General features: G+C 43.2%; 2 protein-coding genes across 3 annotated transcripts; both read right to left on the bottom strand.

Annotated features, from left to right (window-relative positions):
• Nucleotides 1-698: 698 nt before the first annotated feature.
• slc66a2 (solute carrier family 66 member 2) lies at nt 699-21,459 on the bottom strand. 2 transcript variants are annotated; one of them, XM_083680365.1, is made up of 5 exons: nt 20,546-21,459; nt 19,769-19,902; nt 18,625-18,675; nt 11,193-11,409; nt 699-4,031 (listed from the first exon to the last, which is right to left on the bottom strand). In XM_083680365.1, the coding sequence occupies exons 1-5, from the start codon at nt 20,746-20,748 to the stop codon at nt 3,821-3,823; spliced, it is 816 nt and encodes a 271-aa protein (XP_083536491.1). In that variant the 5' UTR covers nt 20,749-21,459; the 3' UTR covers nt 699-3,820. The 2 variants fall into 2 exon arrangements, with proteins under 2 accessions (XP_083536491.1, XP_083536492.1); XM_083680366.1 differs by lacking the exon at nt 18,625-18,675.
• Nucleotides 21,460-23,343: 1,884 nt separating this feature from the next.
• txnl4a (thioredoxin-like 4A) lies at nt 23,344-25,202 on the bottom strand. The gene is made up of 4 exons (XM_083680846.1): nt 25,076-25,202; nt 24,499-24,678; nt 24,197-24,300; nt 23,344-23,768 (listed from the first exon to the last, which is right to left on the bottom strand). The coding sequence occupies exons 2-4, from the start codon at nt 24,649-24,651 to the stop codon at nt 23,597-23,599; spliced, it is 429 nt and encodes a 142-aa protein (XP_083536972.1). The 5' UTR covers nt 24,652-24,678; nt 25,076-25,202; the 3' UTR covers nt 23,344-23,596.
• Nucleotides 25,203-25,516: the final 314 nt, after the last annotated feature.

Genomic DNA, 25,516 nt, shown 5'->3' with positions numbered 1-25,516 from the left:
ACTTAGACCCTTTTAAAGGGAACACAAAGGGTAAAGACCATTTTTCAGCACTGACTGGACAGATGGAACCACAGCCTTGTTAGGAATGCGACTCCTCACGTCCTCCCCTCCATCATGTCCTACTGAAAACGCATTGAGGATGATTCGAGTGGAGGACGGAGGAGAGGACACAAGGAGTTGTGCTCCTAACAATTGAGAAAAGGCTCACGTTTTCCATGAGTGAGGTGCATACAATTTTAAATCCTCCTCTCCCAAAAATGAAGTTCATCCAATTGGCATGTTCCGAACAGTCATTATTAGAACAGCATTAGTCTATCTCATTATAGCAGGGGGCAGCTCTTTTTAATACCCCCTTTTGTTTCTTTCAGGGCAATTTCCTCTGGACTATTCTAATGTGGTTGGTGCATTAATGTTTGTTTCACAAACCATTTGACTAAGGTTGTCAATTGGTGCCAACACAGTGTTTATTTACTGTGAAAGGGCAGTGGATTACCATATGTGGCTCTGATTGCTTTGGATGCCACATGCCCAAAGCCCAAACAAGAATGGTGGGCTGGAGGATACACTGACAGGAAATGCTAACCAGGTCTCCAGGGCTGAGAGAACTAGATGAATTATAGTCAAGTGCTCGTTCTTAAAGCTGGTGTAGAATTCACTACTGAAACAAACAACGTCATAATGAAAACACAAAGACCTCACACTCTCATGTCCGCTTTTATTGAGACAATGCCACAAAGCGTTCATTAGCATTAGCTTTTTGAAGGTTATTTTCCCCGTACGTCCTGACCATAGCATCTGTGTGTGGTTCATTTCATTATTTCTGAACACTGTCTATAGATGCAGAACTGGCAATTCTATGGAGAGACACCCATTATAAAAAAAACAACAAAAGTGACACATAATAATATAAAATAGAAAGGTATTCCAATAAAACAAAGCACAGTTTTCTATAATACTAGTGCATCAACTAAACCTAGAATAATGTGTTACAGATTCTAACAAAACAATGGAAAAAGACATTGGCATTCCACCCCAGGTATCGACGTGACAAAAGGGGAATCATTTGGCTGTAACACCCTTGAACATAACTTAAACTTAATAAACACCAAAAGTAATACAAGCTCATATAAAATCTGAAAGAGGAAATGGAACAGTAATCTATGGGACTATGGTTTATTTGGTCCTGTTGAAACACCACCAGAGGACACCCGGTGCACCACTTCTCACCCCTTCATACTCATACAATTACTGCCTCAATTGTACATGCATCATCTTCATTTTCATATAAAAGCTTAATTGAGGGCAAATCTACAACATTTGTGATTATACATTTCAAGATTATAAAAAAGATAACATAACAAAATAAATATTCATCAGTGAGTAAAAGTCCCATTGTGAGCCAAAATACAGCATACACTATATCATCAGCAAGCAATGGAGAGTGACTGAGAATCACTGCAATGCTGGTGTGTATTCTTGGTAGGCGTCTATCAACCAGGGGATATTCTAGCAACAACATGATGATCAAACAACTCCATATCACAAGAGGTAGAGTCTGGACATGACTACTATCAGCTGAGAAGCAACGGAGGCGAAAGGAAAATACTCTGACCGTTACAGAAAAGTGGCCCACTGTGTCTAAAGGATAGAGATTTAAACCACCGAACCCACTTATACCCAAAGACATTTAAAACATATAACAGCCTAGAAAAAAAAAAGTGTCCTATCAATTTCAAAAGGTCCCATTGAAACAAAAGAAACGTTTCTAGAATTGCTTGAGGCAGAGTGACTTACATCCGCAAGTGTTGCCTTCATCTAACATAAAAAAAAAAAAAAAGTAAAAGATTAACCATAAAAAAAATGACTTTCTTGTTCCCTGACTGTCACGGTTGCTACCCATCACCCCTTCACAGCAACACTAACAGTAACTCTTTCCCACAATTCCTCAGGTTGAGTAAGACCTGCCTATATGGATAACAGCACACTAAAGAGATCTACTGTTCCACTCTCTCATGAACCTTTCTCTTCAAATAAGCATTTGGAGTTTTCCAGCATTCTGGCCCATCATTAAACCTGGCCCTATTAGAAAGATTGCACTTGTCTGTGGGTTAATGCCATGCGTCCCATGCTCAGATAGCCTACTAGGGGCTACACTTTAATGGCATAAAAAACAGTCTTGGCGCAAATGCGGACGCTATTGGGGGCGCTGGCGGTGGTGCTTAGGGAGTGTGTCTGAAATATTACTGCTGTTTTCAAGACCAGACTTTTCAGTGCACATGATAGCACTTGACCTCTTTATTGTCATGAAAGCACCTATTCCACCCACATGAGCGCAGGCGAGACTTGCGTCCATTTTGTAGCGGCTGAAAACCGAGCCCTATGAGGCCTCCCCTGACCACAGCCTATCTGGACATTGGATCATTTTTATACAGAGAGTTATCTGGCAGCATAGTCCGTGACAACTACCATGAGTAGTCCACGCCAAGCCTTTTAATTTTTGGTAAAGCTGCTGTTCCAATGGCCAACAGTTTAGGTTCCTCTCTTCCAGACAACTTAGTTGGTGTGGAACAACCACACGCAGCAGCAGCCTGGTGGCAGACCAGTGGGAGACTGACCAGCATTTCTCCACTGAGTCAGAAAAATGGCTAAAACGGCTCAAATTGAAATGCAACAAAAATAACAATGCCATTTCAACATTCAGTAAGGACTCAGTTTCTGTCATTTTCATAGGTCAGTTCCATCACTGTTGGGGTAACCAGCCCCTTTTGAATGTGTTTTAAGGCAGAGGTTTCCATGCAACAATCATCCGTCAGTGTACATGGACAAGATAGTTGGTCCACGTTTCCTTGAGAGTCCAATCACATATGCAGTGCATACATTTACAATATATTTATATTGATGTATGTGCATACAATTCTGTGTACATGCACAGGTATATTTATATATACAGGGATAAACTCACCGTACACTTTATAAGGAATATAAAGTACACTATACTAATACTGGGTACGGCCTCCCTTTGCTCTCAAAACAGCCTCAATTCTTCATGGCATTGATTCCACAAGATGTTGGAAACATTCCTTTGAGATTCTGGTCCATGATGACATGATTGCATCATGCAATTCCGACAGATTTTTCAGGTGCACTTTCAAGCTGTGAATCTCCTGTGAATCTACCACATCCCAAAGGTGTTCTATTGGATTCAGATCCGGTGACTGGGAAGGCCACTGAAGAACACTGAACTCATGTTCATGAAACCAGTTTGAGATGACCTTTGCTTTGTGCCATGGTGCATTATCATGCTAGAAGTAGCCATTAGAAGATGGGTAAATTGTGGCCATGAAGGAATGCACATGGTCAGCAACAATACTCAAAGAGGCTGTGGCATTCAAGCGATGATTGATTTGTATTAACGGGCCCGAAGTGTGCCAAGACAACATTCCCCACACCATTACACCACCTCCGCCATGAGAAGGTGTACAGGTGTTCCTAATAAAGTGTTCAGTGAGTGTATATTTCAATACCAATCTGCACATCAACATATGTAAGCATATACAGAATAATAAACTAAACTGAGGTCCTCTCCGCCTGAAGTGAAATGTAACAATTGTCCTTGGGCAGAGTTCTTAAGGCAATGTCACACTCTGAAACTTGCAAGTGGGTGAGCTCATGCCTGATTGGTGTGTGTGTGTGTGTGTGTGTGTCCTCCTCTTCCATTGTCCTCCCTGTTGCGGAGCCTCTGAGCTCATGCCAGATTGGTGTGTGTGTGTGTGTGTGTGTGTGTGTGTGTGTGTGTGTGTCCTCCCTGTTGGGGAGCCCCTCAGAGTGCCTTGGCGCTGGTGGTGTGAGACACGGTGTGGGACACGGGCTTCTGGGGGTAGCGGCTGTAGTAGTACACCTGGAACAGGATGGCAAAGTCCACGCCCACCTGTAGCAGGCCGCACGTCCAGAACTGCATAGGAGCCTCGGTCAGCAGGAAATAACCTGTCTTAAAGGTGTCACCACTGGTCCACATCAGCACCATCTTTATGCTGGAGGGGGAGGGGAGGGAGGGAGGGAGGGAGAGAGAGACACATACTGTGAACACCATCTTCACCTTGACAGAGAAAGACACATGAAAAGGTTTTAGGTGGAAAATATCGACCAGACATTTAACTTGAACATCTTTTAAGTTAGATTGCGTTATTTCAAGCCTGCATAGACAGAGTAATAGCATTTCCTTCAGGTTAAAATGCCCACTCAACTCTTCTAGAGTTTATAAACTGCCTCCGCCAGGTTTATTAAAGTTTATTCCAGTATGCACACACACACACACACACAAACACACACACACACACACGTTGTCTACTGCAGGTGACTGATCCCTTTCTCCCTACTCTCAGTGTGCCTCTTAGGAGACTGAGAAAATAAACAAACATTGCTGCAATTTCATGGAATTTAAGGGTAAGATGTGGTCTCTTGGTGGCACTCTGCAGCACTGTGAACCAGGCTAACGAGAGGCTGGGGAAGTCTGGGCTGGCAGTAGACAGGACGCGCAGTAAGAGGCCTCAGGATAGCTCTACAAACACACCACTTCAAATACACGCCTCAGCTCTCAGAGGGAGATGTATACAAGGGTGGGAAAGCTTAGTTTGGCTTATTATGGCTACTGTATGCTGTCACTTAAGGGCTCATACTATATAAATGCAGTGGAGGCTCTGTTTCCTTTTCGAAAACACCTCTTTCACTCTGCAGAATGTGCGCGCGCGCACACACACACACACACACACACACACACACACACACACACACACACTGTTCTTATCAACACGAACTGCCTCATGGTGATAACTCCAGCACGGTTTTTCACATCATTATTGGCGGGGAAGCTAATCTGAATCGAAATGCATGAATTTAGAGAGTTAGCGAACGGGTGAGGGAAGAGTTGGGTAAAACACAGTCTAATTGGAGTCAGAGAAAGGTCTGTTTCGTATGGATGTGTGTGTGTTTAAAATAAATTATATTAATGAAAATCGATTATTCAAACATGACATTTCTCGAAACATTTCTTACGGTGGGTTCTGTGCTCTCAGCAAATAGGCCATCGCCATTGTTCCATCACAGCATGCAGTAATACATGAATACATAAATCCAAGAATGATTTAATCAAATTAATATCATATCTGTGAGGATATATATATATATATTCATTAGGGTAACATCATCCTGTAACATGTAACATCGCCCTACCCGTCCTCTGTCATTTCATGGGTCGAGTAGTGGCGAAGCTGATCGTAGAACAACAAGCCATATTGAGGCTGAGGTGACACTTATGGATACAGTATGTACATCTGGACACAGTAGCTGAATGTACTGTAAGAGCATGGTGCAAAAAACAACACAAAACAGAGTGGGTGAGGGGTCATGGTCACCACCAAAAGACGACAGCACATCAAGCTGTAATTAGGCTGAAGGAAAAAAAGCCTCTGAGATCGGGTAGACTCCATCCTTCAGAAGGAGCCACTTAGCAGCTATAAAAAAGGAGAAATCTGAGGTCATTAAATCCAGTGTGTTCAGGCCTGGCCAGGCTGATTGCAGGATACAGGTTGACCCCTGACCCCAAACATAGCCTCAGTCTGGCAGGCTGCTGGCATCCACTGGAGGAGGGGGGGGAGAAGGGATCAAGGCCAGTCAAATCTCCCTCTGCATTATTCATGCCTCCACCCTCACCTTTGACCTTTCATTTGTTAGGCACATTTACAATAACCTTCCCATCCACTCTCAGCTCTCTCTCACCTCTCTCTCTCTCCCTCTCTCCTGTGTAAGGAGTTTATTAGTCCTGGGAGATGGGAACATCTCTCTTCCCTCAGCAGACTTTGTCTGAATGATGACAGGTGGAGGCAGCTTGGGTAATGACTCGAGGAGGAGGAAATGAGGTCGCGGGAGAGGAGAACATGCCTGGCCGCCTATTCTAGAAGTTCCCAGCCAAATGAAGGGAGGACGGTTGACGGCCTCTGCTGAGGTACTCGTCTGTATTTCACAAGATACTGTAATCAGTTGGTCTTCTGCCTCAGACAACTCAAGAGGAAACTAATCAAATCTCCCCATCCGGTTTCCTACCGTCTGCAAGAGAAAATAGCATCCTCGTAAGCTACGAAAAATAATAAAAGGGGGTGAAGCAGCAGTGGCGATCGTGGTTTGGGAGTTGGACAGTCAGGTGATGAAACGTTCCCACTCACAGTGGACCAGGGCAGCAGTATCAGTCCAGATCCAGAGATAGACATGGCTGATCATCTACAGGCCGGGCATATCTCCCAGACAGCGCATGTGTCTGTGTGTAGTAGGACAGCAGGCAGACAGCAGGCTAAAAAAGGGACTGTCATCAGGCCTAGTGTGGGGCAGCTGTGTTGAAGTCTTATAAGGACACAGTCAGAGGTGTGCCTGGAATGTCTCTATGTTTCATTAGCTTTATCGCAGAGGGAGACAGACTGGACACACACCTCACCTCACCCAACCCCCCGCCCCCCCCACACACACACACACCCCATTTGCTGATATAAAAGCAACAGTAACCAGGCCACACAAACAGCCCAACAACCCCCCCCCCCTAAATGAATCAGACAGCCCCATGCAGGCCACAGGAATAGTAACACCTATCCTCCCCTCCTGTCTGTCTACTGACGGGGATAGAGAGAGCATGAGTCATCAGAGAGAGCGAGAGACAGAGAAAGACAGAGGGCGAGGTAGAGAGAGAGAGAGACATCCCTCTAAGCACCGATAATGGTGATGGAGTAGCCTATGGTCACTATATGGCCGTTACACCCAGGGGCAGTGAGGTTAATGTGGCCCTGTGGGTAAATTAGCGGCGGCTAAACGACTTGTAATGGCAACCAACCCCTGGGATGAACAGGAACAAGGCAGCTTCTCTCTCTCTCTCTCTCTCTCTCTGCATTATGATTCCATTTGTCACAGCTTATGTAACTGTATGGGTCTATAGTGCTCCTGTATTGTGGATGCAGAGGGAACTCATCCAGTGTGATTCAGTCTACTGGCAGGTTGTACCCTGACATCCCCTCTCTCCTTGTGTGCCTGAACATCCAAACGCTAAATGCTTAGAGAGACACGCAAGGCACTTATCGGCACTTGTTATTCCAGTTAAACCAGGGCCATGTTGACGGAGGCATAATTGGAGGGGTTCAGTTCCAACTTTCTCAACAAAGACAGCCTCGCTCTGCCCTCCTGCTCCTGTCTGTTGATCTTTATCGCTCCTTGCCATAATAAAACAAAACACACACACACACACACACACACACACAGTGCTGGCCTGTGGAGATTCAAGATGGCATCATGCCAGAACACCTCCTGGTCAATGACAGTGCCGTCTAGTCTGTCATGCAGAGAGGCTGAGAGCAGAGAGTGGCACGCACGCAACATCCTCGACGGCTTGCAACGACAAATAAGCTTACGATTCAAATCAAGTCCTTGATGTTGGTCTTGGTACAAGCGCCTCGTGGTCTAGCCAAACAAGCGCCTCCCGCAAGGTGCCCCTAGCTAATCAAAAAGATCTCTCATGCCCTTATAAAGCAAACACTGGACACAGCGGTGAGATTAAGTAACCTAGCAACAGCCTGCAGTAAACTAGCCAGACAGGTAGTAAAGCACAGGGGGCTGAAGGAAGCTGGGGGGGGGACACACACACCAGAACAATCTAATGTTAAGGAAAATGGATTCCTGTCCTCTGGACTAGCTGGGCTTGGTCGCTGCTATTGCACTGGTACAGAGTGGCACAGGCAGGGTGGCACAGGCTTGGTGGCCCCAGGGCTAGCTCAGACAGTGAGGAGCAGTGAAGGACCCAGTGTGTGATCTGTCCAGCTGGGTTAGAGAGATGGAAGAGAAATCCTGTTATCTGTCCCCTACAAGGAGCACACAGCCACCCAGCAAAGCAGAACAGGCCAGGCTGAGAGAGAGAGAGAGAGAGAGGGAAGCCTGAGAAACAACAACAGACACCCTGCTGACAGCCACACACTCCAGAGCTGTTCTTTACAGTCAGTTTGCTCTGGGGGACAGAAAACACACACACACACCCCTTCTTCTCTCTCACACTCACACACCTCTCTCTCACACATGCACACACACACCCCTTCTTCTCTCTCTCACACACACACACACACACCTCTCTCTCACACATGCACACACACATCCCTTTCCCTCGCTCGCTCGCACGCACACGCACACACACGCGCGCACGCACACACACACACACACAGACATCCAGTTGCTCTTTCATCCAGAGCTGCTGGAGGACATTTGAACAATCAGTATTGCCCTAATTGTTATCTCTCTCATGCTATATGCATGTAAAGTAATTGTATCTTATGCTCCAGTGCCTTCGGAAAGTATTCCGAAAAGTAATCTTTTTCCACTATGCAAATCAGAGACCCTATAAAAACAATGATATTAATTCCAAAATAGCATGAACTCCTTGCATTAAGATGGACTCAATTTAACTTAGAGTGATTTGTTGATGACATTTTTGCATTTTAGCTAATTTTAAGAGTGTCATAGCAAAGGGTCTGAATACTTATGTACATGAGGTATTTCTGTATTTCAATTTTAATACATTTACTGACATTTCTAAAAACCTGTTTTCGCTTTGTCATTCTGGGGTATTGTGTGTGGATTGATGGCAAATGTCTTTTAATTTAATCCATTTTAAATTGAGTCTATAACACAAAATGTGGAAAAAGTCTGAATACTTTCCAAAGGCACTGTATATGCATGTAAAGTAACTGACGTGATGTTGAGATGCGTTTCCATTACGACAAAAAAAACAACAACTAATGGTTTTCCAAAAGCCGCTGAGGACAAATGCAAGGGGAAGCTTGGAATGGAAAGCACTTAGCTTGTCTGTTCAAATGTTGCTTTAGGGATTTGGCGACAACTCACTCACTCACACACACACACACACACACACACACACACACACACACACACACACACACACACACACACACACACACACACACGCCTTTAAAAAAGACATTTCAACTCATTACAGAAGTATCCGAGTTGTCACAAATCAACAATAAAATAGGCAAAACAATGCACCATTCAAAACAGAATGATTAAGTACCTCATTACCATACAGACTGACAAAGAAACACCATAACATATCATCATGCTAGCATAACAAATAGCTTTTCAAAAAGAAAGCACTAATGAGACTCTTGACGAGTCAGAAATAGTTAATAAGCACATGTCAGTGTAATAGTATGACATCCTTCTCTTTATCACTTCCTGTTTGGATGACCTGTCAGAGGCAGGCGCCAACCCTCCCTGCAGCAGACGTGATCTAGCAGGTCAGTACCGCAACATGCAGAGGGCGGCGACTGAGGGCCAGGGCTGACACAACATGGCGGTTAATGACGGATGTTTGGTGGGAGAGGGGAGGCTTCAACAAGGAGCAGCTGCTAATCAGTCTCTTCATGGTTTAATTGGGGAAAAAAAAGTCCAGCGCTGGCTTAAAATGTAGTCCTCTTGCACTACATCTACAGTACATTCGTTTTAACCAGTTGAACCAACAACTGCAGCATGTGTGTGTGTGTGTGTGTGTGTGTGTGTGAGTGTTCATTCTACAATCATGCGCCCTAACTGACAACACTATCTGTGGTCATTAGGACACCACTGTCTGACGACGAGAGCCCTTCGGGCCACACTAAACAACCTCATCTAAAATCAAATGACGGCCCTGTAATGGCCCTGGAACTCCTACAACAACAATTAACAGAATCATCATCACCATAACAACATCAACTGAGGATTAACACACAATTAAATCTTAAGTGTAGTGAATTATGCCTTTGTTAATCATGCCTTAGGATAGCCTAGCTGAAGCTAGACCAATGTGTCACAGCAAGTGGTCTAGGAACCCACCTTTCCTCACTCTACTTGACTCCCATGTTAGCGTTAGGTCCATATTCGAGCTGGCTCCTGAGCGAGTGCAATGATTGGTTCTCACATACTTTGTGTTGGCATTTGGGCGAGGCATCTCATTCCTTGCTCCTTTTGTTGGAGCGAAAAGTTCTTAAAACAAATAAACCTCATTGTTTGTTCAATTCAAAATAAACGGTACAGCCCATTCATTACTGACTCAAAGGGCCTCCATAAAGTCAGGTGCGAAGTACTACAGACTTTGAGTTGCGCTATTGCCAAGCTAACCTAAAGATTTGTGAGCTCAGGAAATGAAGTCAGTGAAAGCCAGTAAGTGTTATTTGATTCAAAAGCAAGAAAAAATAAATAGGTTTCTTGTTCAAAACCATGTAATTATTTAAAAATATAATCTAAGAAAACTATTCTACTCCAAGATCCTGGCCCTGAATGGAATGTAACAAAAGAAAATGCAGGCAGGAATGAGTGTGAATGAAATAAAAACATTTTTCCATAAAGGAGCGGCACTTACACACTGGTGTGAAAGGAACCGCTTCCTGACACACACAAAAGTCGAATAAATGAAAACACTCAAAGCTCAGAAGCCAGAATGCTGGAACATGGAAGACGAGAAGAAGTGGAACCATGATGTGAGAGAAGTCGGAGGAGAGAGAGACAGAGTGACAGTGTAACCAGAGTAAGACGCGGAAGAGTGAAGGTAATCTCAGATCCCAGAATCTCATCCGAGTCTGACTTAGTAAGACTAGAGTAAGTAGAGAAAGTAGAGTGAGATCATTTTATGTGTTGTAAAGCCAGTGTGTTGTGTGTAGGGCTGTTGATTACCTTTCTTTGTAGTTTTGGGATAATTTTGCGTGTGTGTTTTTTTTTTTGCTTTATTTTTCAACCCTGCAATTTAGGTGGTCAGAGATTTTCTAAACATCTCTAGAACAGAAACTCAAAGTGGTGCCTACACAATGAGTAATGGGGGTACTTTACAAGGTAATAATGAAATGGTGGCCTTCAAATCAAAGGCACGATTTGCCATTCCCATCGATTAAGAAAAAAGGGTACTAATTGCTCGAACAGAGTTCCCTTGGTACAACACTTGCTTACTTGGCTACAGTACGTCAATCACTCTAGCTTCTTGGTCTGATACATCGAAATCTGATTAACTTCTTTCAAAAATGAGTTGTCCACTAAACCTTATGTTGATTAATCTAAGGTGAATCTGGTATTGCCCTAGTTGAGTGTGTTACCCACTGCTCCATTGTGTGCTGAGCCCATACCTCATGCCCTCAGTTGACTTGTTCTGGTAGTTGCAGTAGAGCTGTGGTGTGCCCAACATGGCCTCGGTGAAGACAGCCAGGAAGCCCAGGGATTCCACAAACAGGGAGGAGTCCAGGAGGAGGTAGGTGACGTAGGCAGCCAGCAGGGTGAAGGCCAGCACACACTGCAGGTAGTCCACGAAACGACTCCACGACCAGAAATGGCTCCAGTCAAAGTCTAATAGACACGTACAGAGAGAACAGGCACGTACAGTAAGAGACACGATTAAAAGAGCAGTCCTTTCATGCAGGTTTTTCCTCCATGACGTTATGTTGACTTGGGGGGGGGGGGGGGGGGGGGGGGGGGGGGGGGGGGAATCATGACAAAAGTGTTATGTGAAAATGCACTTACTTGTGCATGCACACTTTACACACACATTCTTACAGTAGCTGTTCATTCATATAGAAAAACAACTGCACTATAAGCTCAGTGTCTTTCCAAATCCCATTGGATCACACAGCAGCAACAACCACAACCACAACTGAGTATTCATAAGGATCCCAGGATACTTTGGGAGACTGATTTGTCTGGGATCATGCTCCCCTCTGCTGTGGGAGAAGGAGTGATTGTAGTGTACAGGCCTGAGGGAGGGTGAAACACAGATCATGACACCATGCTGACTCCTAGGCTTTCTGAATAGAGTGCTGTGAATCGCAGCACAGGGCTGGATGGGACTTTGGGAAACTGATTAATGATTTACAACCATTTCTGCCTCGCTGAGAACCTAAATGTTTGGCCATGGTGTAACCTCAGTTTTTGCCATGTCCCTCTCAAACAGGAAACAAAAAAAACAAGACCATTTTCTTCATAACTCCATGGCTTCAGGATGAAAATCCTATTACTGCAAAACACCAATCTAATCCAATCCATACTGATTCAATAACAACTCAGCCTGGCTTCATAATAGAATCTACAGTCTCTACATATCATCTTTAACTCGCATAAGGATCTAAACCGACTGTGGGCTGATGTGAATGGTATATGAATGCACCCCTATTGAGGGTATTGGGGACTTGAAAATGAGTTGGGAGGCAATCACACTGTCCAATCCTATTCCCCCTATGGATGCATTTTCCTTCCTGCATGGAACATATTTTATTGAGGAGGAGAGAGAGACAACGACACATGGTTTGTGCCTGACCCCATTCTTAACAATATTATGGGGAAGAAAATAATAAATCGAGGAAATGTAATCATTGCTGAGAGAAGAAAGCGCTGTGACCCAGAATCTTAAATGGGATTTATGTATATACAAGTCCCCAATGTTGTAGGGCCTAATGTTTAAATTAGATTTTCCTTATTTAACAGACCCATTAAAATATGCCTCTCTGAGGGTACCTACGCAGAAGCGATTGTGTGACAAGGGTTTCCAAGGGGATTACCGAAAAACTGCAACTCGAGGCACATTCAATAATAGGGCCGTTTATAGAAACTCTTAGAGCTCATCCATGGGAACCAGGTTGGTTCCTATAGGCTTCATGAAACATCACATGGCCTTTGTCCATAACAGGACACCATACCACACATCACCTTACTTGTCATTCATGACTGATCAGATTCAGAAGTGGAACAATAGAAAGGTTTATATGGCATTTGAACGTAATATGGTTTCATTCAAATATTGATGGAAAAAGGTTCTGACATTTAGCTGACATTTCTGACTAGCTCAAATAGCAGACAGGTACGTATTCATGTATATGCTTGTGTGTGATTGTGTGATTTCTATCATGACAACAAGGCCTGTCACAACACAGGAGATTGTCTTCACTATAGCCAGTTGATAAGGTGTTGAAGGTTATTCAGAACCTTTGCTTGAGAAGCGTGTCTGTGTCAAATCAACTAAAGCCTTCAGCATCCACACACAGACAAGCCACATGATATGAGGCATCAGAGGAAAAATGACAAGAATCAACATGTATCGCCACCGTGTTCTAAAATGAACATGTGAGGTGTCAGAAAGGAGCGCATGTAGCCAATAGGGTTTGTCACAGCGAGGAGGGCTAAGTGCTAAAGCCTGCTACACACAGCAGTGTTAGAGAACATTTACATGGTTGGAGCAGCCTAACGCGGCCCAGTAAATCCCTCCCAGACAGCCGGACAGGGGTGAGACTGAGCAGGGAGCCTCAGGGGGCTGCTGGGGCGGTCTGTCTGGCCCTCGCTGATAACAACCCTGGCCCTGAGTGGGGAGGAGAATGATGGACAACATCCACCTGCCCCAAAGCACAGCTCAGTAAACAGGGACCAGGTAAAAACACAATACATGTCACAGCTTCACACCTGCATGGCTGGGTCTCAGCTGGCAGGAAGGCTAGTATCACAACACTAACGACGAACCTTTTTATTTTTTTTACTGGTACAAAGCCAACCCATCACTCAAGTCTGCTGTAAAAGAATAACAAAGAAATGCATTCATGGCATCTCTAGATTAGACTCCATGTCAGCCCATATCTTAATGTTCCTCCCAATATTATTCTGGAATTAATTATTGGTAGGAACATGAAAATGTGGACTGGGATGGAGTACCTGTGTACCCTCTTCCACAGAAACAGTAGAAAAAAAATGCTGCTGTACGTAAATACAGCTTCTCATGAACACAGCATGCAAGAAAGTCAGCGGTAAATAGCTTATTTAAGCTATTTTTTTTAGCAAGTGAAGGCGGGTGAGCATCTAAGGGGTGTTTATCGCTGTACCTTGGTGTGCCGCACCCCACTGTGCCCCTCCATCTCTCTGCCACTCATTTACCCCCAGGGTGGTCCTCTTTCATCCCTCCGTTCTGTAACAGCCACGGGGGCAGTGTGTGGGAACAGGCTGGCATCGCTTCCAAAAGGGCTCTGAACACAACACACGTTTCCACCTCACTGAGCAACGGCACATGTGTAGGCAGATTCGTGCCATGAGCTTTATATTCTCCACTGTTGGTTCCTACTACGTCCCACCCGCTTTACAGGCGGTCAGTTTCACGGTCCATATTTACAGGACAAAAACAACATTAAAAATATATATTCACATTTCTAGAATAAAACTAACCTCACTGTTCACCTTCACTGTCTGGCATAACTAAAATACTTTGTAGAAGGGATATACAGATAACGGGTATACAGATAAAAAAAAAAATAGTATGATAGTGTTGTTATCAAATCCAACTTCTACATCAAAAAGATGTTCCAAATTACAGTGGATGAGACATGCATGTCTTTACCCAGGATTCAGTCAATTGATCCTTGGGCCAATTAAACCAACCAGTCATCTTGTACAGCACATGGACGGAAAAGAGTGAACACCGAGAGAGCTTTTAATGCACCTGTACATTTTGGTTATTTTCCCAGAGCAATTAGGCTGTAGTTTTTGGATGTGAGAGCCTGCTGTGATAATGATGCTTGGTACATGCCGTGGTACATCACAGAAAAAGCAGAGAGCATTGACTGCTTGTGGATTAGAGAAATATGCAGGTTCATCGGTGGACCTGCAGACACTGGTAACTAGTGTAAGAAAATAAAGGACAGTAACAACTTCTGTGCTTAAGGAAACTTGTACATGGTGTATCAGGCAGCAGAGCAAATCCATGCTCTGGATACAGCTGTGTGGTCTGTTTTCCATCAGCTCTTGTAGTGTTTAACCCTTTGATCCATCACCCAGTCTGAAGCAGTACACAAAACATTAACATCTTCATGTCATACCAACCGGTACGTTAATTGGTTTGACAGTTCTTGTCACACTTGTCTCACTGTGGTGAAAACCAGTTCCACATGGTTTCCCAACAGTCTAAATGTTACACTAGCCTACTGTATATGGTGTGTAAGAGTAAATGCTACACTTGTGCCACTGTTTTTGTAAGACAGTTTCACCCAACCATATCCAAATCTGAAAACAGTCACACAAAGACAGAGAGAGATACCAGAGCACTAGGTAATTACCACTCATTAAAAAGATTACCACACATTCAACAGTTAAACATTTATCCTTTTTGCAGTATGCACAAGTCATTCTTAGCTGTGTTGTAGTTTGTATGAACCTCTAATTCCATTCACAGCCTCCTGGTATCGAACACTGCTGGTAAAGGGGAAGGCATGTGGTTCTTAAAACCACTGCTCTGATTCATCTCTTCACCTCCCCCTGAACACCCTCCATCCCTCCATCAATACCGGATTACAGCATGCCATGCCTTCATATTTTCTGGGGGGGGGATCAATGGCTGTGCCGACTAGCAAAGTTGCAATTAAGGGACATGGTGTCCTGTCAATTCTAATGAGGCTTGGCAGAGCTCACTGATCGATGGCAGGAGTACCAGAGGACCAGAACGGCACAGTTCCAGCCTTGGGCAGGCTACTGCCATGGAGAGGCCGAGGAGAACACAGCCTGGCTCGGGTGCCAGTGCCAAGCAAACCCTCTGTCATTTCATCTACAGCCAAGTACCACGGCCATGTATTAATGGTGCCAGCTTTTTACCAGATAAGTTGAAGCTAGCATTTAACACTTTTGACCAGGACGAGAAATAAGAGTGACAAGGCTATTGACAAAGCTCTACCCCGCTCCTCCAACGGCAACCTGTCATAACGTTGGATATTTTCAACGTCTCTGGTGAATTTAGTTCTGAGAAGGGAAGCTAAATCGGTCATCATGGCTCTACGGCCAATGTATAACACAGTACATTCTCAGCAGTGGGCAAACATTGCTTCTCAGCACCATCTACTGCTTACATGGGGGGATAGCAGCTGCTCCCATCAATACAAAAGCCGTCACTGTCTATGCATTACATACACCTAATTAACTAAAACCTGACATACATTGTCAGTAAATAAATAAATACTTGGAATGGGCATCACAAGATATCCGTATAAATGCAGTTAAAAAAGCAAGACAGATCACCATTATACCTGTACTTGTAAAGTGTGACCGCCAGGACAAACAACTCATGGTCATGAGACGCTACTTTCTCAAATATAATAGAAGGCAGTTTCTCAGGAACCCGTCTCACCAGCCCTCGTGATTGACACAGTGAGGAGTAAGTAAGTGGAGAAGGCAGAGGTAGAAAAATCTGTGCAGTTTTAGTAAGAGTGCAATCTCATTAGAAGTCACGTCCACAGAAAGATTGGCTAAGCGTTTGTTTAGAGTAAGCTGGTGTGAATTACTTTCAAGATCCCCATATTGACAGGGCAGGACAGCAAATTAGGTCTTAACATGCATCATTCTTAACAATATTTTTGCTATAATAGTCAAATCCAAACAAAGCATTTCAAACAAAGCAAGATGGTGACTTTGTCATTAGGCCAACTTTTCAATCTACAGAGTAGATGCAGTTAGTTTAACAAGGTATGCAGCATGTCAGTAACTACAGTAGGCCCACTACTTAACCCCTATTGTCTGATAACCAACACTTACTAAGATTAATCAATAAGGTAAGAGACAGAAGCCTCAAACACATGGATTTCCATTTTTGGATTGAGAATCTAAAATGGACAATTAACTGAATTGAATCAATCAACAATCAATATCCATGCACAATCACTGCAACATGAATGCATGCTCTAAACGTACAGTGCATTCGCAAAGTATTCAGTCCTCTTCTTTTTTTTCCACATTTTGTTATGTTACGGCCTTATTCTAAAATGGATTCAATTCATTTTTTCCCTCATCAATCTACACACAATACCCCATAATGACAAAGCCAAAACAGGATTTTAGAAATGTTTGCTAATTTATTTTTATTTATTACTCAGTACTTTGTTGAAGAACCTACAGCCTCAAGTCTTCTTGGGTATGGCACTACCAGCTTGGCACACCTGTATTTGGGGAGTTTCTCCTATTCTTCGGTGCACAGCTATTTTCAGGTCTCGCTAGAAATGTTCGATCGGGTTCAAGTCCGGGCTCTGACTGGGCCACTCAAGGACATTCAGAGACTTGTCCCGAAGCCACTCGTGCGTTGTCTTGGCTGTGTGCTTAGGGTCGTTGTCCTGTTGGAAGGTGAACCTTCGCCCCAGTCTGAGGTCCTGAGCACTCTGGAGTAGGTTTTCATCAAGGATCTCTCTGTACTTTGCTCCGTTCATCTTTCCCTCGATCCTGACTAGTCTCCCAGTCCCTGCCGCTGAAAAACATCCCCACAGCATGATGCTGCCACCACCATGCTTCACCGTAGGGATGGTATTGGCCAGGTGATGAGCGGTGCCTGGTTTCCTCAAGACGTGATGCTTGGCATTCAGGCCAAAAAGTTCAATATTGGTTTCATCAGACCAGAGAATCTTGTTTCTCATGGTCTGAGAGTCCTTTTAGTGCCTTTTGGCAAACAAGCTGACTGTCATGTGCTTTTTACTGAGAAGTGGCTTCCGCCTGGCCACTCTACCATAAAGGCCTGATTGGTGGAGTGCTGCAGAGATGGTTGTCCTTCTGGAAGGTTCTCCCATCTCCACAGAGGAACTCTGGAGCTCTGTCAGAGTGACTATTGGGTTCTTGGTCACCTCCCTGACGATGGCCCTTCTCCCCCTATTGCTCAGTTTGGCCGGGCGGCCAGCTCTAGGAAGAATCTTGGTGGTTCCAAACTTCTTCCATTTAAGAATGATGGGGGCTACTGTGTTTTTGGGGACCTTCAATACTGCAGAAATGTTTTGGTACCCTTCCCCAGATCTGTGCCTTGACACAATCTTATCTAGGAGGTCTACGGACAATTCCTTCGACCTCATGGCCTGGTTTTTGCTCTTACATGCACTGTCAACTGTGGGACCTTATATAGACAAGTGTGTGCCATTCCAAATCATGTCCAATCAATTGAATTTACCACAGATGGACTCCAATCAAGTCGTAGAAACATCTCAAGGATGATCAATGGAAACAGGATGCACCTGAGCTCAATTTCGAGTGTCATAGCAAAGGGTTTGAAAATGTAAATGTGATATTTTTTTATTTTTAATAAATTAGCCTGTTTTCTTGTTTTAAAAACCTGTTTTCACTTTGTCATTGTGGAATATTGTGTGTAGACTGATGAGGAAAAAAATGAATTGAATCCATTTTAGAATAAGGCTGTAACATAACAAAATGTGGAAATAGTTAAGGTGTCTGAATACTTTCTGAATGCACTGTATATAAGAACAGCTCAACCTAGCCTAACCTATTGGCTATAACATGCATTTTGTTTAACTCAAACAGCACAAATATCTTAATGATTATGACAAGTGCATGAACCACAAATGGATAAAACATCAGGATAACATGCAGTTGGAAGGAGACCAAGCTAGGTTAATGCATGGTGTTGGTAAGTTAGTGAGGCAGTCAGTTAGTAGACTGGGCGATGAGCAATGGGGGTGCCACACACTGTATCATGCGGTTAAAGAAAGGGGGGTGAGGGTGGAGGAAGGCAGATGAACAACCACTGATGCCAGACAGAGCAAGTACAGTACATACCTAGAAAGAGCTTCTTAGGGACTTTGATCTCTTCGTCCTTACTATCTGTTGCTACAGATAGAACAAAATAAGAAAAGAAAAAGGAAAGAGGAAAACAAGATGATTTCTCATCTACTAGACCCGAATTGACCACCAGTGTGGAGACGTTCCTGAACCTGGGAAGGATTTCAAAAGGAGTGAACCTGTATACTCTCTGTGAGAGATGAAGTTATCAAACAATATCAATCTATGGTTGAGTGATCGCTCTAACTCCTAAAAATATACGTCTATGTTCGGTCAAAAGGGTTGGATGGAGTTGAAACATACAAAAGTGTTTAATTATGAACACACTCAACCTGTCTGACCTGCTTCCCTGAGCCTTCAAATGTCATTGGTTACAAAACTTTGGACAGAGGCTATAGGGAGGGCAGCACTGAGCAATCGGAGATGAAGCCAGGGCACCAGGGAGGAAATCCTGTTTAAAAGATGACATACACAAGGACACACACTGACAGCTCAAAAACAATACTTTACTGGCCAGGTTTCGAAGAACTGAATATGAAGTGATATCTTATGAATATATGAGTCAAAGTAATAATTTCTAAGGGAAAAAGCCTAACTGTCAAGCCAAAGAGAATGATGGTGTGCATTTTAATGGTGTGTCAACGCACCCCTTTCAGGCCATGATAATAGTTCTGAATCGATGATAGAGTTGACTACCAGCAATGACTCAGTCACAGAGTCCTCTACACGCAACACTGGGGTAGGCTTCCTTGCCTATTTTGGAGGCTAGAGAGACTGGCCAGGCACCGGAGCTCCTTCTAGTCCCAGTGCTGACAGGAGAATCTGGTGAGATGTGATCTGGCAACCGAAGGGTAGCTGGCATCAAAATCTCAGGTGCTACCTACTGCCATTGTGTCCTTAAACAAGGTAAATCACCCCTAAACCTGTTCCAAGTGTGTTCCCAGCCTCCTGTGTGTCTATGTGTGGTGGCAAATTGAAAATAGCAGTAAACTATAGGGCCATGTCACATGGTGAGAAATAGCCCCTTTTGGAGTTTAGGATACTTGTGCAACCACGTGAGAAACCAAGCCTCATCAGTAATTCACAGCCGTCAACCGTGGTTAAAAAGCGGGTTCTCAAAGAGAGTGAGAGGACGACTGACCTGTGAAAGAGCGACGTTTCGTTTGGAGTTCAGTGGCAACGCGGACGTTGGTGCAGAGGTTGAGCATGATCAGCATGGTCACAATCATGATGATGCTTTGCCACAGCAGGGGTGTCTCAAAATACCGACCAAACCTGAAAGACAGAGACAGAGACAGACAGAGACAGACAGACAGAGAGAGAGAGAGAGAGAGAGAGACACACACACACACACACACACACACACAACGACAAACACAGGTCAGGGCAGCAATGTTCCAAAGAGACAAAAGGTGTCTTGTTCTATCCAAAACAAATTAGGGCAAAGGGAATGATATGGGGTGAAAGAAAAGCCACGTCAAAAGAATGTGAACGTCCTATAAAGTCACAGGAGCTTGTGGGTCAAAAATGATCCCTGTGTTTTTATCTTTAAAAAGCTCTACTGGGAATTCAAGCCTTCGCAATGTAGCCTAAGGAAATGTAAAATGAAATGGATGATAAGTAATTTCTAAAACTTCTGTCAAAGAAATTATTAACCTCATGTGTGGCTACTGGATACCTGCAAGAATATGTCCTGAAACTGTCAGTTAATCAGTTATAATTGATGAATAAGGAATTCTGTCAATGCACCACTCAAGGCGCCACTAAGTGAACCGTTCACTCAGTCAAGTTATCTCCAGTTCATTGACCAACAGGTTAAACTCTAGCTGACTGTCATTTAAAATAGGCCTACACATAAAGCATACCCAGCATTCCCATAGCACCTGTTTTACATTTCGAAAATATGCTTTGTACATACCTAAACAGTATGCGCAAAATATTGGCCACAAGTAGGACGAGGCACACATAGATGGAGAATCCCTCAGCATTCTGGGTCCGTCGTATGTCCCTGTACTGAGGGATGTATGGCACCACGCCGCCGAATACCATTGCACCAGCGGCGATCCACGTAACCAGTTGATTAAGTACATACATAATCTGTTCAAAGACCTCATCTTCCATGTTTTAAGTACAGACTGAACTACCAGTTGACACTAAAACATGGGCAGCACCAATGTGCAGAGTTCTATGCACTTGCCTTTGATTATGTCGCGCAGAATGTGATGATGATACGAAGTTGCCTTATGGATCCTCCTTACAAAATCGATTTTGTATTATTGGATCAATAACCAATCAAAGGGATTGGTGGACGAGATGATGTGCCCCTTCTAAAACTAGAAAAGTCACCGCATCATCAAACTCTGCCACGCCACCACAACCCAGAATTTGAAAGGAAAAAAACTCAAACTAAATGTTGCCGAATCGGATAGGGCGAGTTATCGAATGAGAATCGGAAATGAAGTCACGCGGTTGTACTGTAGGCCTACTGCGATGAAACTGGAGGTAAAAATGTAACAAGTTAAATAACAACCATAACAAAAGTCAGGGATGCAATCACTCCAGGCTCGTGATCTCGCCACTTCTGCGGATGTGGCTAGAAGTTGCAGCGCTAAAATAGGAATTTTGCGCTGGATTGTCCTGTGCTAACAAGTCCCCTTCGTCAGGAAAGATATTACAAAATATAATATGATGAGAGTCGCCTATGAATTGTCTCCGAAGGAGCTAACATGAGTCCCTGCTCCCTGTCCCCACAAAGCCCGAGCAGCGCTTCCTCAAACGTCAAAAGCGTCACACCCTTTCAAACATTTGCTGCGTGGTCCTAAAAGGAGAATTTTCAGGAGCAAATTCTTATTTTGAGACAACAATCCGATCATAATTACAGATCAAGGCATATTCTACTCTTGTTTAACACTAGCAACCAATCATAAGGATGTGCAAACTGCCAATAGTATCCTGGATATAGGCCATAATGCAGATTTGGAAGCTTTATGCACATTGAGGGAGCGCCAATAAGAGTTACATAATCGTGACAGTGACTGACATCTGTCACTATAATCGAGGTCGAGGATGATCTCTTATATAAAAGGCGACATAAACATGGAGATTCCTGAACACTGGCCCTAATAGGACGTGGCTGGAATAAAATATTTTCTCACTCAATACTAAAACATAAAAGGGTTAACAGATGTATGGATGTCATATTACACACAGAAGGAACGCCTACGGGCTTGGTCACCACCTGTGGAAAAAGTTGCAGTCATACAATGTTGTTTTGGAAATCAATGTTCGAGGAGACGAGTCGACAACATAACCGATGATATTGTTCGATTTTTAATGTGATGCAGTTAATAGAGTAGGCCTAACCTTATTACTTCACCATCGGTCCCACACACTTCAACTAAAACTTTAGATCCACATTCAGACTAAAATTTCAACGATTTCCCTCTCGGACCAATAGCATTTACAAAAACAGAGTTATCATGATTAAACGGCTACCTTTAATCCCTCCAAAGCAATATATTACCCGCCTCTGTTTAGTTGAAACATTGTTGCCAGTAACTAGTTGCCAGAGGGACGCGCTTTAAAGAAACAAATCCTCCCTCAAACAAATTGGAACCACGGTGTCACGATGTCACAACCCGACTCAAAGGCTGCAAAAGAATTGGCTGAGATGGTAGGCAAAGTCTTTTTTTTAAATCTGATTTTCCTCATTTAGCGACTCTTTATGCCCAATCAATTTGATGATTTTTTTGCTTTTCTCGTAGATGGAAACGACGATGCAGAAACTCCAGAGTAAATTTCAAACCACGTCTGACCAGATCGTCTCTAAAAATATCCTTCAATTAAACTAGCCTATGGAACATATGGAACTAGCCTAGCCTAGTCTCTAATATAAACAATGGTTGTCAAGTGTATTAACCTCTCAGTTTAAACCTTAGTATCTCTTTATTGGAAGCTTAATCTTAAGAGAATCTCATTTGCTGACTGTCAGGGAAAGTTAATGGATTATGGCAATATCTGCAAAATTGGCCTCCGCATTCAGTTTTAGATTATGCTTGACCACCGCTGGACAGTGGCAATATTAAATCAGTATGCATATAAAAAAATCAGGTCCTTGTTCCAGACCATAAATGCAGACCCAAAAAATGCAGTACCATACAACTTTCTCTGTAAAGAAATTGGCATCACAGACATATTGAGTGCCTATGCTTTACACAATCTAAATCTCACTACAGTTTAAAGGACTATCCTTAACATTCACACTGGATGAGATGGGAACCCGCATTGATGACCTTGAGAAGAATGTTGCTGACCTTATGACACAAGCCGGGATGGAAGAGCATCAAACCTCAAAATGACTGAGCCTTAATAATTAGACAATGTTGAACACCCTAGATTCACCAAAAACAATAACTTTTGACAATAACTTTCTGTGGCTCAATCTGGAGGTGCTGTTTGGTTAAAAGGGATCTATTTCATCTTTTTTATTCTGACCTTTATTATTTAATTCTAATATTTAGCAAATTCTGCCACATGGACACAATAAAATATTTTCTAGGACAATTGTTTATTCAAATGGTTCTTCAATACTTCTGTGCTGGGGTTGGGTAATTCCAAATATTTCCTCTGTGGACCTGTCAAAACATTATCACCCATTGCAATTGAAGGGAAACAAGTTGGCTACATTGATAAAACATGAAGAGGTGACTAGAATGGCAATATCAAACATAGGCATAACATTTATTCAAACAAAGAAGAAACCTCAAGTTTCTTCTGGTAACTGTCTGCAATAGAGAAAAAGATCACTTGGATACAATATGAAAAAATGAGCAAGAAAAGACAGCTTGATCAGAGCCTCTCTGTAAAGACAGCTTGTAAACCTCTCTGTAGTCCCATTTGCCAAAAACGTCTCAATAAAAGGACACAGATTTGTTCCAATTGGTCTCCACACGAAGCAAAGGAAAACAAATCAGTATCTGTATTTGGTAGAGTAGTCCTTGGGAGACACTACAAGACCTCTTCCTTTTCGTGCCCCCCGGTAAACGGTCTCCACAATGTCTATCATCTCCTGCTTGTCCTCCATGGTCCAGTTGATCTTGTTGTTGTTACCAGTGCCCAGATCAATCATGATATGTTTATTCCTGAAAAGACAAGAGGTAAGAATTTGGTGAAATTATGCAAACATGCAAATAGAGGTGTTTACATTTTATATTTACATTTATGGCATTTAGCAGACACCTTTATCCAAAGCGACTTACAACAAATACATTTGTTTAAGTAAGTGAATAATCTATCCAACAGTCATCATAAGACAAAGTAAATAATGCTCATACCAGGGGCCATTGGCAGTCGTAATGCCAGAAGCCTTTTTTTTTATTAATTTTTTTATTATTATTATTATTAACAGGAGAGAACTTGTACAGGGGGGTAGTGGGGGTGAAGAGGTCTCTAGGGTACGGGGTAGGGTTAGTACAGGAGGGGTAGTGCCGGTGAAGAGAGTGGTGTGCAAAGAGTTTTCACTTGTAAAGGCATTTTCTATGTGAAGGCAGACATGACAACTTCTGCTTACCTGAAAAAGAACATGACGGTGCATGGGTCGTACAACTCGTACATCTTATTGAAGTCAGGCACTTCTGTGATGTCCACCAAGTAAATGACAGCAAAGTTCTTCACCTACATGGTCAAGGCAGAATGGGTATGTTAACAGGGCAGCAATCCAACCCAAGAACTATAATCACACCAAGCATTTTAGAAGTATGTATGTTGCAACGTAACTTGCTAGTAGAACATTATCTTCATAGGGAGGAAACTGTTAGTTTGCCAAAACAAAAAAACAAAAAAGTAAATAGTGGTACAATTACAAACTCTAACCTTTTCAGCAATGCTATACAGAACTTCATCCATTTTCATACATGTTGGGTCCCAATCGTGTCCGAATCTGATGACCAGGACACGGTCCTCCTCAGACAGAATGGCTTGGTCAACTTGCCAGCCATTGTGGAGATGGGGTAGCATGTACGACATCTTGATACTGCACTGTCAAGACGCACCCTGGGCAAACAAATAACAACCATATTACACACCTCTATGCTAATACAACAACAAGGGGGGTGAAATCATATTAGTTAAATTAGCGTTAACTAGCATAGCCACAGCAAAGCTGCGAGCTGGCTGGATACAAGATGTGTGATGATAAATGACAGGCAACAGGGGATCAGTTGCTTTATGAATGTCTGGGAAACATAATCCACAATGAGTTCTATCAGATATAGAATTTAGCCGGTTAGCAGTAATGTAAGATAGCAGCATAGTCTAATGCAGAGCAACGTGTGGCAGCAATGCATATCTGGCTAACTTTAGCTAGCCAGCTAAGAGAATACTGGAAATAGAGATGGTTGTCTCAACATTTGCTCCATCAGTGTTAACTCTAATTTAAACATACTCTTACCGAATTATAAACTGCAATACCGGTGTTAGGATTGAGCAAGTGAATGAATAAACGTTTGTATGGTCTAATTTTGTAGCGACAGACGGACGAAATTTCAATAGCTGGTCCGTTGTTTACGCTTGTCCCCTAGTAAGCACGTCACTATGCGACACAGCGAACAGGCTTTGACGCGTTCCAGGTCGTTTTGATAGTAGTCGCGCTGCGCAGATCAATCAAGTAGAATTTGACATAAAATGCATCTAGCCCAGGAAAAATACGTCTATGATCTAGCCTCGTAGAACCAGACCGATTGCGAGCTTGCCCTCTGTTTCACGTGAAACGGAATGTTAAAGTCAGTCTGCTTGACTAAAATGCATCCTCAAATCTCAAGTGATAGTTGATCCCAATAATAAAACTTCCGCAAGTGAATGCCCCCCTATTTAGCATGATTTGCCCAAATTA

This window comes from Argentina silus (genome assembly GCF_951799395.1).
Source record: "Argentina silus genome assembly, chromosome: 11".
Taxonomy (NCBI): Eukaryota; Metazoa; Chordata; class Actinopteri; order Argentiniformes; family Argentinidae; genus Argentina; species Argentina silus.
The sequence above is the reverse complement of the archived record's forward strand: the minus strand, read 5'-3'. Positions and strand labels throughout refer to the sequence as shown.